The sequence below is a fragment of the Cottoperca gobio genome, chromosome 1 (genome assembly GCF_900634415.1).
Source record: "Cottoperca gobio chromosome 1, fCotGob3.1, whole genome shotgun sequence".
Lineage (NCBI taxonomy): Eukaryota > Metazoa > Chordata > Actinopteri > Perciformes > Bovichtidae > Cottoperca > Cottoperca gobio.
The window spans coordinates 16,396,301-16,408,858 of record NC_041355.1 but is presented as its reverse complement, the minus strand read 5'-3'; the positions used below and the strand labels follow the sequence as shown (position 1 = coordinate 16,408,858).

The 12,558-nt window shown below is 39.0% G+C and overlaps 1 protein-coding gene across 1 annotated transcript; it reads right to left on the bottom strand.

The window, feature by feature from the left end:
- Positions 1 to 218: 218 nt before the first annotated feature.
- On the bottom strand, positions 219 to 11,927 carry cxcl12b (chemokine (C-X-C motif) ligand 12b (stromal cell-derived factor 1)). Its single transcript, XM_029440705.1, has 4 exons — positions 11,760 to 11,927; positions 8,869 to 8,986; positions 4,464 to 4,547; positions 219 to 3,158 (listed from the first exon to the last, which is right to left on the bottom strand). Exons 1-4 carry the CDS (start codon positions 11,824 to 11,826, stop codon positions 3,119 to 3,121), a joined length of 309 nt encoding a protein of 102 aa, XP_029296565.1. The 5' UTR covers positions 11,827 to 11,927; the 3' UTR covers positions 219 to 3,118.
- Positions 11,928 to 12,558: the final 631 nt, after the last annotated feature.

Here is a 12,558-nt window from a genome sequence, read left to right as displayed (position 1 = left end):
CTCCAATGGGATGCTCTCGTTGCTCCATGTCTGCTGATGTGTAAGTAGCCATTAGTTTGCTAACAGGCCAGCCGTAAACACTTGATAAGCCCAGAGTCTATCCAGAATGTCTTTCTGTAAATTAGTCTTGAAACCTCTCCGCCCTGACGTAGCTTCAAATCAGTCAAATAAACAAATAAACACAGTTTTCAACGGACAAAATGCAGACATGTCACTCCTTTTATTTCATATGACTTTATTGAAAAAGGGCTTGAGTATCATAGCTAAAATACTGCCTCTTGGTTTATAAAACAGTGACAATACAGAGAATAATACTCTAATACATCTCGCGTATATGAAGAATATGTGTCAGAAGCTGCCTCAAAAGAAATATTTCACATTGTCTCGGGGTCCAAAGTAGAACACATGCACCCACTGATTACTAACACACTGTTGTGGAAAATATGTGAACCTGAATGTGTATTTGGACCAAATAATACACACAAAAACTTATGTAAAAGCTCTATTTTCACAGTGATAAAGATGTATTTGTCTGAAACTATAATATTTCATTATCTATATAAAACTAATAACATGTTATTACATGTATCTCATTAACATAAACAACAATGAAACAATGGTTAACAAAGTTTTTCAACATGTGTAATGCAATATCTTTCTCCTGGAATAGAGATAATTATCACATTATACATATATTACAAAGGTTGAAGTTTACAGAAATAACACAATATTCATTATCGTTAACAAAGTAAAGAATGGACGGCGGTGTTGTAATGAATTTGCACAACAAATACAATTATACTTTTATCATTGCATATCAGAGCATTTGGAAACTGGAACAGTGTTATCTTATTTAGCAATGTGTTCAAACAAATGAGTATAATAATATAACATTAATAGCCGTTAACTTCTATGACAATATTGGAAGATTAATTACATTTACATAATTATTGCACCATTAGCTGCAAATTGATATCACTAGGCACTCACAGCAAATAGACCGTATGAAACTAAACAAAACAAAGACCATAGAAATGACCACAAACAATTTCAGGGGGAAAAAATGTGCGGCATGGCAGCAGTTGAGTGGAAGTGAAAAGAAAGCCCGTGGGGTGCTGGGAGTGTCCAGATTGGAAGCACATGTCGGACGCTTGAATCTCAACTCTAAGGTTTTGTTCTGTTTTTGCTCCGTGGCCCAATTGACACATCATACATCAACCTCAGTAAAACTTTAAAATTGAATCAAGTGTTCGACGGGGACGACCGGTGGGCTTAATAACTTCCTCATGTAACACAATGACAGTTTGTTTTCAATCACTGTGTGTTGAATTGAACAGATCGTATTCAGTTCACAGCTGTTACATCTGAGATTGGTTGATAAAGAAACAAGGAGAACAACAAACCAGGAGGGCGATATTTCATTTGTCTGGCTGGTTTTTTTTAATGTTAAAAAATGATAAAGAAAAAGAGTATTTTAGTGTTGCATATTGTGTAACAAACCATTACATATTTGTGAAATATTGCATGAAACCTTTAAAGAGAAGCTTTATACTGTTTCTCACATTTAATGGACGAGCCTTCATTTAGTAGCTACTGCCTACTGTACATAGCGTTACAAAAGCATTTAGTAAGATTATACACAATATAAAAATAAAACAATTACATTTAAAAGACACATCTGATAATAAAGTGGCTCAAATATATATAAAAAAGGATAATCAAACACTTTCTTTTTGCCACCATCAACATTCCCATTGTGACGTTTATAATCAAGTTGTTTTATGTGACCATTTATTAGCTTTCCATTCCTACCAAGGACATGTGTTGGTATGAAGATACTGCAGTGGAATTGGTCTGTTGTCATGATATACATTTAAATATAATCCATTTAATGAGGTGTAAAGAAAATGAAGAGTTGTGACGATCTACCACCTTTTTCTAACAATGAAATAGAAAGTTGTGCTTTTTGAGGTTCACAGGTTTCTTTCAGGTTTCTTTTTATATTTGGTCTCTGTTTACTGATATGTTCAATAACAAAAAAGCTGCATTGATAAGCGTTTAATTTCATAATCGTTATCAATACAGTATGGCCTGGGCACAACGCCAGTTTTCCATTTCATTTAACATATCAGACTCTAACAACTGCGCTTTAAATGTTTTTTGACTGGTAAAAAAAGCATAATTGTTTTTCATATAGAGGTCACAACATCCCATCTTAAATCTTGCATAAAATAAACAGTGAAATATAATTGTGTCAATTACTCCAAGCCCTCATACTGAATATATAGCGCCACAAGTGCTGGTTTCTGAGCACTGTGTGTCACTGTGTGTCACTGTGTGTGAGCTTCTGTTGTGGAGCTTTAAGCTGGAAGACAATTCAAGATAACTGTTGGCCTGCATGGCTCGCTCTGATTGGTCACTGCTTGTGAAGAGTTAAGCCCATTGACCAGAGTCTGTTACTGCCCCAAGACCTCTCAGCCATGGAGTAATGCCACTATCACTTATTATCAGAGGAAACATTTAGGTCTGTAACATCTCCGTCCCAAGTTTTTTTTCTTTCTTATGAAAGTAAGATTTACAATAAAAAGTAGAAGTAGTAGTATGTTGAAATGAAAGTAATCACTCCTTTGACATGACCAGCTCCTCAGAGACCGATGTGAATGTTTTTTATGACATGACATGAAGGTGGCGTGACCCACAAAGCCCTGTGAGAGACGGAAAGCTCTTTAGCAGTGTAAAGTAGGAAAATACTATATACAGACACACAATCAGAGTTAGTTCATATGTCGCACGTTCAAACACACACGCATGCTCTCCATCTCTCTCGTGCCCAGCACCCACACATATATGACGTGAGCATGTGTCCCGTCACTTCGAGGTATAATTGCACTTGGTGCTAAGATGGAGAGTTGGAGGTTTCTGCGGTGGTGTGCAGAGGGGATCGGTGGCGGTGCTGGGTAACGCACAGTTTGGTGGTGAAGTGCTGGTTCTGCAAGCGGTCCAGAGAGGTGGACAGGTACATACAGCGTGTTTAAATACATCCATAGCAGTGACAGGGAGGTATACAGGTTCGGCCCGCGGATGCCAGGCCTGATGACAGACATGTCTTCCCTTGTATTTAGTTTTTCCTGTTATTGCGTCTTCTAGATTTCTTGACCCTGGAGAGAGATACAGAAGGATAACTTAGTTATTAGCCTGAAAAGAGAAGAAGGTCATTGTTTCTATTCTTTTGCTGCACCCGATGGGGAAATCTGGATTAGCACCAATACATTCACTGACTATGTTGTTATAAAATCTGATCAAACTTTTTTTTTTCATGTACCGGTACATTTGAAGGATTTAAACTATTTTGCTTCCATAACTTTTCTTTCCGAATAATGGAAGAAAAATATCCAAAATACACATTTAGGTGTTTATTTGACTAACTTTGTATATTTGTGTCTCCTAAATTCACCAAAAGATAACAATAGATAATACTTCATTTGCATATTCAAACAAAATTTCAGAAAACTTGTAATGCAAAAGATTATTGTCTTAATGTAAGTAATAGATGAATATCATGGTTCCATTCAATGTCCCCTTTAATAACTCCCTAACCTCCTTCCTATGACTGGTGTGCAGTACATGACTGTAGCACTTTTTGCTCAAGTTATTATCTACACGCAGTATGTGCAGTGCCACATGCATTCTTCAATAAACTACAATAACTCCAAGAATAAGACTTCATTTTTAAAGTGCTTCTGAATTCACCCAGGTCCTTTACTAACACAGTAAACAATATCTCGTAAATCCTCAGAAATTACTTTATTGTTTGTTTTCACGTTGTGCTTCAAGTGTTTATGGAGTTTTAAGAAGCAGACATGCAGCCTGGCGTTAATCACCACCAGACATTTTGGGATTTTCTTTTTTTTTTAATGAGGAATGCACACATTTTAACTGCATAGCTCATTAAAAAGCTGAATAAGCTGCTGCAGTTTTTACTATGAATAGTTTTTACCCACAATGCTGCACCCACACTGTCGCTGATGTGCAATTATTGATGATAATTATGTGGAAAATGCTTCTTAGATAGATATAATAAAGTCATGCTAAAAGTACAACAAACACGTGATTTGGTGTGAGCTGCGAGCGAGCTGAGAGGGTAAAAGGATGAACATTTGATTATTCTGCAGTCACAGAAACATGCTTATGAGAATAAAGGAAGCAGACATAGCAGTGACAGATTTATCGCTTTTCTTTCTTGATGCTAATTATTTCACAGCTAATAACTCGGCTGCTTGCATCAACCATGTCAGTGAATTCAGAGAGTAATTGTCGGCAGGAAACTGAGAAATGTTCACTTGTAACAATGGTTTATTTCTTCTCTGGGCTCTACACTCAGCAGTGACTAGAGGGGAATTTCATTCCTGTGTCTGTCAGCGATGCTTGTGTCTGCACAGTGAGAGAGAGAGTTTTCTTCTTACTTGTTAATGGCGTTCTTTAAGTACTGCTGCAGCCACTTGGTCTCCGGGTTGATGCAAACTTCCCTGTTGCTCTTCAGCTTGGCACTGTGTGAGGAAAAAAAAGAATTTGAGGGATGAGACTTTACATTCTGAGTGTTATAGTCCAATCCAAACTCACACGTAATAAATCAGGTTCAAGGCCGGGGAATATTTTCACCACATCCTTTTGTAGACAAACATCCAGGGATGGTGTAGAGTACAGAGTACGTATCTTTTTTATTAGCTGTGCGGTCAAGTAACAGGACCTCCCAGTAATCTCAAGGAAACTTGGTTGGCATTTTAATTAGAAGGGATCCTTAAACAATCTCATTCATGTCCCTTCGTTGGTTCTATTGGGTTGCATTTTAGGCATTTCCTCCCTCAGGACCGCACAGGGGGTTTTACATGTTTAGCTCGGAAAAAATATTATTTCATAATTAAAAGTATGCCAAATGAGCTATTAGCAGTTCTTGTTTGAACTGTACAAATGTCTGTACAGACAACTATCACTGGATTACTTTGATACTGAAGAACATTTAAAATACGATGATTCTTAGGCAAGTTCTGAATAAAAAGAGTCTTTTTTCAATGATTTCCAAAGGGATTTATAGACATTAATAAATAGATATGGACATCATAATGATATCCCCGGAAAGAGCAAGTCACACTGAATCTAAAAATGTGTGTAACATGTCTGTGTTCAGATTTGGCAGAGTTATTACTCCGAGATGGAGTCAGACCTCTGACCCTAATTAAAGGCATTCAGGTGCTGAAGGGTTTTAAACAGGCTCCCCTAATTCTCTTTCACCTCACACGATCGTTCCCTCACGTTTCTACTCTCTGCAAGGCATACAATGCTGAAATTAATGGAAAAGAGTGGCTTCTAGCAATGTGGGAAAATTAGCTAAAAAGCCATTGTAGCCTATGAATTAGATAATGGTGGAAAGAAATGTACAATATAAGCAATTTGCAGTTGCTAAATCTAAACGCACAAACCACCGGTATGGTCTGTTAAACCTAAAAGCACCATAAGTGACATTTATAATTCCCCAGAGCACTATAAAGATAGTATTACTGTCTGCTGTGGTTGGGAGGTGATATTGTTTAAGTAGATGCTCTAAAGATTTGTCTTTTTTATGGCTCATAAATCACAATAATACAATTAATGTTTTATGAAACCCCACTCAAGTAAAAGCTTAACTTAATCTCCCAAACCCCCAGAACATCGTACAACACGTCCCAGTTAAAACCAGAGGATTAACAAGCTGTCACCTTAATGTTGAGAATAAACAAATCACACTGCTGCTGCTTAATAATGCTGTTCACGATCCGACTCCTGTTGAATGAATCAAAGCTCGATGTTAAGATGAGTTTATGTCAGGATAATATCTGATACGGTTTAGCTCTCAGCTAAACTCTAAAAACTTCAGCACATCCTAAAACACGTCCAAGTTGAAAACCGGAGGATTACTGAACACATAACAGGCTGTCACCCTCCGATCTGCGGTGAAAAATCACAGCTCTCTGTTTCCACTCAGCGACAGCTGGAGCGGAGGCTCACATCGCTGATCACACTGTTGTTGTAGTGTGTACACTCTGTACTGTACTCCTACATTTACATCTCACATTGTTGCAGACTTTATATATATATATATATATATATATATATATATATATATATATATATATATATATATATATATATATATATCATATCTGCCACAATTACTTTAGGACTCAACTGATTTGATTAGGCGAAAGGAACAATTGCATTTAATAAGACTTTTCTGTGGCATCTCTATCACTACTGGGTTGTTATATGAAGCTATTTTGGTTGTTTATAGGATTACATCTTGTTAATGATTGTATTAGAAATGGTCTTTGTGATTGTATAATTGCATTAGTGTTTAATTATGATTTGTGGCACGTGTGTGTGATCTCTTGTTCATCTATTACTGCTGCCTATTGTGTCCAGATTAAATAACATTCAAATAATAAGTACATTTTACATCAGTATTCTTTTTTATTTGATATGAATAAGTAAATCAAATTTGTTTTGATCTTTTAAAATAATTTCTTAAATGAGCGATTGCATTTTGCAGCTTATTTCAAGAGAGTACAAAGCAAAACTATATCTTGAAAAACCTAATGATCGAATGTTTCTTTCTTTTAAACAGCAAAGCATATAAATGTTACTCTGGAAATTGGATTTTACAATTGATATACTGCTTGATATTTGCTCGTCAAGATCTAATCTGCAGCATAAGACTGAAGCAGGAGCTGCAGGGACTTCAGAACGATCCAAGATGAGCATCTCTGCGACCTCAGAGAGTGTGTGTTCTCGGGTGTTGATGGAGAGCTGAGCCAAATATTTAGGAGAGGATTTGTTCTGTTATCAGACAGACTGCTGGGAGAGTGTTGGGGCGAACAGGGGAACAGGCAGCAGGGTCTCGCCCCCTCCCTCCAAACATGTGGATCTCACACCTCAGTGGCAAAAGGTCGTGTATGAGAGTCAACGACTCAAGAGGTGTCTCGGCTCACTGTCCCTCCTTCTCTCCATCACACGGCTTCACAAATTAAACACATTCCTAGCTGCTCCCTCTTCACTGCTTTCTGATTCAGTTTGAACCCCCACAGTCTGCTCCACCCTTTTAATATGCCACCTCCCTTATTTAGATGCACACACGCGTGCAAATAAGCAAATGGCTCCTAAACTTAAAAGAGCAGCTCAGGAGCATCAATCCAGACATCAGGCCCAAATCCCTCAAACTAACACGAGTGGCAGGAGGCCAAACAGCTCAGTAACTGGATCTGTGTTGGCTTTTCCTCCCGGGATGTCCCCTTCTTCCTCCTCCTCTTTTATTTTATTAGCTCATCCGCTCAGGAGCTTTCTGCTGTTTTGATGTGTCTCCCTTCATCCTGTTTATCTGTCTGCTTGTCTGGATGACCAACTGAGAGCCTAAACCCTAATTGACTTGGCTGGAATCTGAGGGCCGGAGTTCCCCGAGCAGCAGGTAGTAATTACTTCACAGCAAGTTAATACCAACAGCATGCTGGGACGGGTGGGGGAATTGGGGGGGTAGGATGAGGGTGCACGGTGGGGCGGAGGGCAGAGGGGGGACAGAGGGTATCGTGTTCCCGGCTTTCTTTTATCTGCCTCAATAGAGATATCAGAGCGACTCTGCGGGCTGAATGACTTCTTGACTCCTCTGGCAGTTTTCTGGAGCGAGGTTGAGTGAGTTTGTGTCCCGGCCTGAGCGCCGTGTGTCCTCTCTGACCTTTTGCCATTCGCTCACCCCTTCTAACAGCCCCCCCCCCCCCCCCCCCGCCCTTTCTGGCAGAAGCCCCACAGCCTTTTAGCCTTTTGGCCGTGAGGCTTCTGCAGTCCCGTTTTCAATAGCGAACAAATAAATGAGGCTTCTTAAATAATGTGTTCAGGCTCGTGACATTATGCTCAATGTTGCTGGGCAGTTTGAGGCGGGAAACAAACAAAAAAGAGATACAGGGGGTCACCAGAAATACAAAGATAATCACTTTGACCCTTAATTATTGCTTCCTTTGCAAAACATATATGGCCCCCTCGAGCTCGAGTTAGTGCTTTCCTCTTTTGTGTTGTTTTAAACTCAGGCCTCTCATTAGGGAGAGAATAGAAGGATATTAACACCAAACACTCACACATCTACTCTCTATCTATCTACACGGTTTTTAGTTAAGTAGTGTAGTATTACTATTTTTTGACATATCAAATAATGGTAAAAGAAAAACCTCAAAAGTGTAGATTTTTAAATATATAAATCAAGGATGACCTTTAATTAGAAAGAAACGTACATACTAATTGATCTTATAAGAGACAGAGGCTCAAAACAATATAATCAACTAAGGTAAAAGTGGGAAATCAGTTAACTATGTAAAATGTAAATTCATTATTAAATTATATTATTTTGAGGCACACAAAAAAAAAGTCAAATTTCAGATGATCACTAATTTAATTTGATTTTGAAGTGATTATTGATTCTTGGTGCTGCCCTTAAATCTTCTGTTGTATGATGTATGTATGTATAATATATAATGTATAATTTTTTTTTAAATTTCATATTGCAATAACTATTTTATAGTAACGTATGAACATACTGTAAAAAACACAAACCCTGAAGTCACTAAAAGTTGAGAGTTGGACCAGAGTTGGAAAGCGGCCATGCTCTCTGCAGCGCGGTGTTTTGTGAGAAAACTAGAAGCTTGACTTCACTTTTGAAGGCAGCACTGATATGACCAACAGTGTTTTTAAATTCACCCACATCCAAAAGATTTAATGTAAAAGAGCTACGAGACAGAATCCTCTAAACGATCATCACTTGTCAGCTCGATCACTTCACTCTCATTCACTTACATGACTTGGAAGGGGCAGTTGGGTGTGTGGAGGAACTTGAGCTCTTTGATGGAGCGCTGAGGAACCGTGTTGAGGGTGGAACGACACCAGCACCGCTCCACCAGACTGATGGGCTTTGCTGCAAACACACAACAAGGAAAAGTACAAGTTAGCATCAGTGTAGGTAAAAGAAGAAGTGAAGAAACTACTGGTGAAGAAAGTGTGCAGTTAAAACAAGTAAAACACTCAGTGTTGTGTTGAGCTCACTGACCGATACACTGAACAGGGACAACAGCAGTTTTTTAAGTTAAGTTAAATAATTCACTTTCACTCAATTGATTTTAAGCTTAGGACAAACTTATATATATATTTTTTATATAAGCCTTATTTCTTTCATGTCAGCGTGAAGACAAAAAGAGCTTAACAAAAAGCTTTCATGAGCAGAGGATCAGTCACACACACACACACACACACACACACACACACACACACACACACACACACACACACACACACACACACACACACACACACACACACACACTCATTCACATGCTGCATTACTCGTGTTATCTGTTTATTAATTGTGGCAGAACACTTTAGTATTCATTTGACAAAGAAAACGTAGTTTTGATCTGAAGTGTTTTTGGCTAGTTAAAAGGAAATGCAACATGTTGGCTCATGGTAGTTTGTGGAAAAGGCGTCGTTTTGGTTCATATGAGGATTTAAAGTTAAATTAAAATCCAAATTCTAACAAGGTAGCTTCTACATCTTTTCAGTTGTGATTAAACGCATCACTTCCCTCAGCGGACAAATTAAAAGCGTGTTTAATCTACTGTAACAAGCCTCTACAACGCATGGGAACGTATGAGTTTACCTGCTATTGCTCTGAACAACATGTTCATTAAAAAGAGATTAGCCCTTTTCTGACCAGTCAGACACACACAAGCAGAATTTCAGCTTTTCACTCCCGGGGCATTCAGCCGGGCCACTCTAATGGAGGAGGGTCCTCCACATTCAATTTCCAATATTTGTCCCTTTTATGACAAAGCACTCTGCGGCTCAGACGCCATCAACAGCCTCTGAGGAAATCACCTCAAGTACATTCTTAAAATGATTACAAATCACCCCCGGGCCTCCATGGAGGCTTTTGGGGGGCTAAAGGACCACAGATGCACACGGATAAATCCAAGTGCACACAATTACAAAGTAGTTCTGAATTTAATTTGCGGTTTTCAAACAGATTTTCCAAATAAATAAGGATGATTGTAAAACTATCAAAGAAAAGATGAAGGGAAACACCCTGCAATAAAAGTTTACATTAGGAATCCATCCTAAAAGCCTCGAAGCTGTAAAGTGCTTTACTCCATTGACAACAAACACATGGTTTAAAAGCTTCATTGAGGCTTCAGAGTGTCAAATAAATTATTAGAAAAGCTCGCAGAGCAGACGTTGATTTTAGGAACAACTCATTCTTTGTATCATTCCTGCCAAGATAAACACTAATTAATTAAATCAACTGCATCACGTGTAACTTGCAGACCTTTGTTGTGGGGTTCAACATATTCCTATTGATATGCATGTTTCTAATGCGACACCAAATGTCCCGCCACAAATGGCTAAATCCGCCAGTAATATCAGCCTAATGACTCACACCCATTCAGGGTCTTTTCTCATGCAAACTAAGGGATCATTATGCAGCACGCAGCACCGGGGCCAGAAGCGAGCATCCACTGCTATCATCGCCGCATTGTTTATCCCTAATTAGAAACTAATTAAAAGAAAGCAAAGGGAAAGGACAAATACACACATTTAGAGCTAACGCAGGGGTCTTACTGGGGCCGCAACAACAAGCTTAGCATAACGCAGGACAGGCGACCCAACAGCACCCTGGTTGTCTTCTACCAAGGTTTGGATTTGGGAGATTAATGTGGTGTCACTGCGGAAGACTGCACTCCTCGTGTGGTACGTGAAGGATTTTAGTCAAAAAATACTGAATAAAAATTATTACTGGACATTTTTTAACAAATAATAAACCCTCCTAAAAAGCTACATGAAGCTGCAGTAATATAGATTACTCATTGCTGTGAATATGTGGTCATTTAATTCACTGCCATTAACAATTAACAATCATTGATTAATCTGCTGATGAACTGTTTTCTCAATTCATATATTTTCCAGAGCCCAAGTTGACATCTTCAAGTTGCTTGTTTCCTGCGACTAACAGTCAACATATATTGTCACAAAGTTATGAAAGAAATCTCAGCAAAAATGTCTCTGAAAATAAAATCCAGTGACTTTTCTGCACTTTTCCTTAAAAATGGCTTAAACTGTTGATCAATCCTCAACATAATCAATTTATCGGTTAATGTACTTAATCTATCTTCGTTTCAGCTCTTTAGTAATCATTTAATCCATGCAGATAAACGGTGGATGAATCATTTTGGAATTAAAGTCAACTCTCTGGCATCTATTTCTCCATGAGATGTAACAAAATAAATCAATGCAGAGTATCAAAGTTTAACAGCCACAAGTGCAACAAGACATTGTTTCAAAAAGTAGCTTTCTTATCAAATGAAAAACACGCAAATAAAACCTGACAGAGGACCAACAATGTCAAAAGTTAATAATGAAAACATGTTCAAACGTGTGAATTTTATTTAGATTTAAGACACTCACCTGATTTAATTAAACATAGACTGAATAAAGAATTTTAAGTTTCTACACAGACAAGATTAAAATGATCAAAATGATAAAAGCCTCAACATCCAGGTATGTAAGACTAAAACATCTCATGGAGCAACTTTTCTTCAACCAAGAATCATTAAAAACCCTCAAACATGATCAAACCAACAATCTATCTGCAGCATTAAAAGTTTCCCCAGAGTGTCCCGTCCCTCTCCCGCACTCACCGCTGGAGGTTGGTACATGTGTGGCCACGGCCAGCAGAGCCATCAGTGCCAGCAGTTTGACATCCATGGTGGTGGGCTTACAGGCTGCAGGAGGGCTGCTCTCTCTCTGCTACAATCCAGGGCACAAGTGTGACTGCCAGCGCTGCTCTGCACTGTGTTAAATCTTCAGATGGGAGAGAGGGAGAGTGAGGAGGAAGGGAGAGGGAGTCCCACTTTCTCAGGAGGGAGGGGGGTCCCAGCCTGAGGTGGGAGGAGAGGGGGGGAGCTGCAGCGAGTCAGCAGAGACTTCCTCGATTGTAAATGTGCTGGCTGGGAATCAAGGAGAAAGTCTGAGGAGAAGGAGAAGTCTCTCTCTTTCTCTGTCTTTCTACTCATTTCGCCATTTTCCAAGCGTTCTCCTTTTTTCTCACCCACAGTATCGCTTTGTTCTGTCCATTTCATCGTCTTTGTTGTCTTTTCTCCTTTTACATTTTACACTGATTTCTCTTTCCCAATTATTGCCACCTGCCAAACACACACACACACACACACACACACACACACACACACACACACACACACACACACACACACACACACACACACACACACACACACACACACACACACGCACGCACACACACACTCCCTTACAGACCCTTTTCAGAGCCAGGGCTCCCTGCTGTTGCACTAATATCGTTGTTTATTTATTGTTTGCAAGGACTCAGACTGCCCCCCCCCCCTCTCTCTCTACTTTTCTCTCTCTCTCTTTCTTTCTGTACTTTCTGACTGTGTCTCTCTTTACTCTTCCCCCCACTTG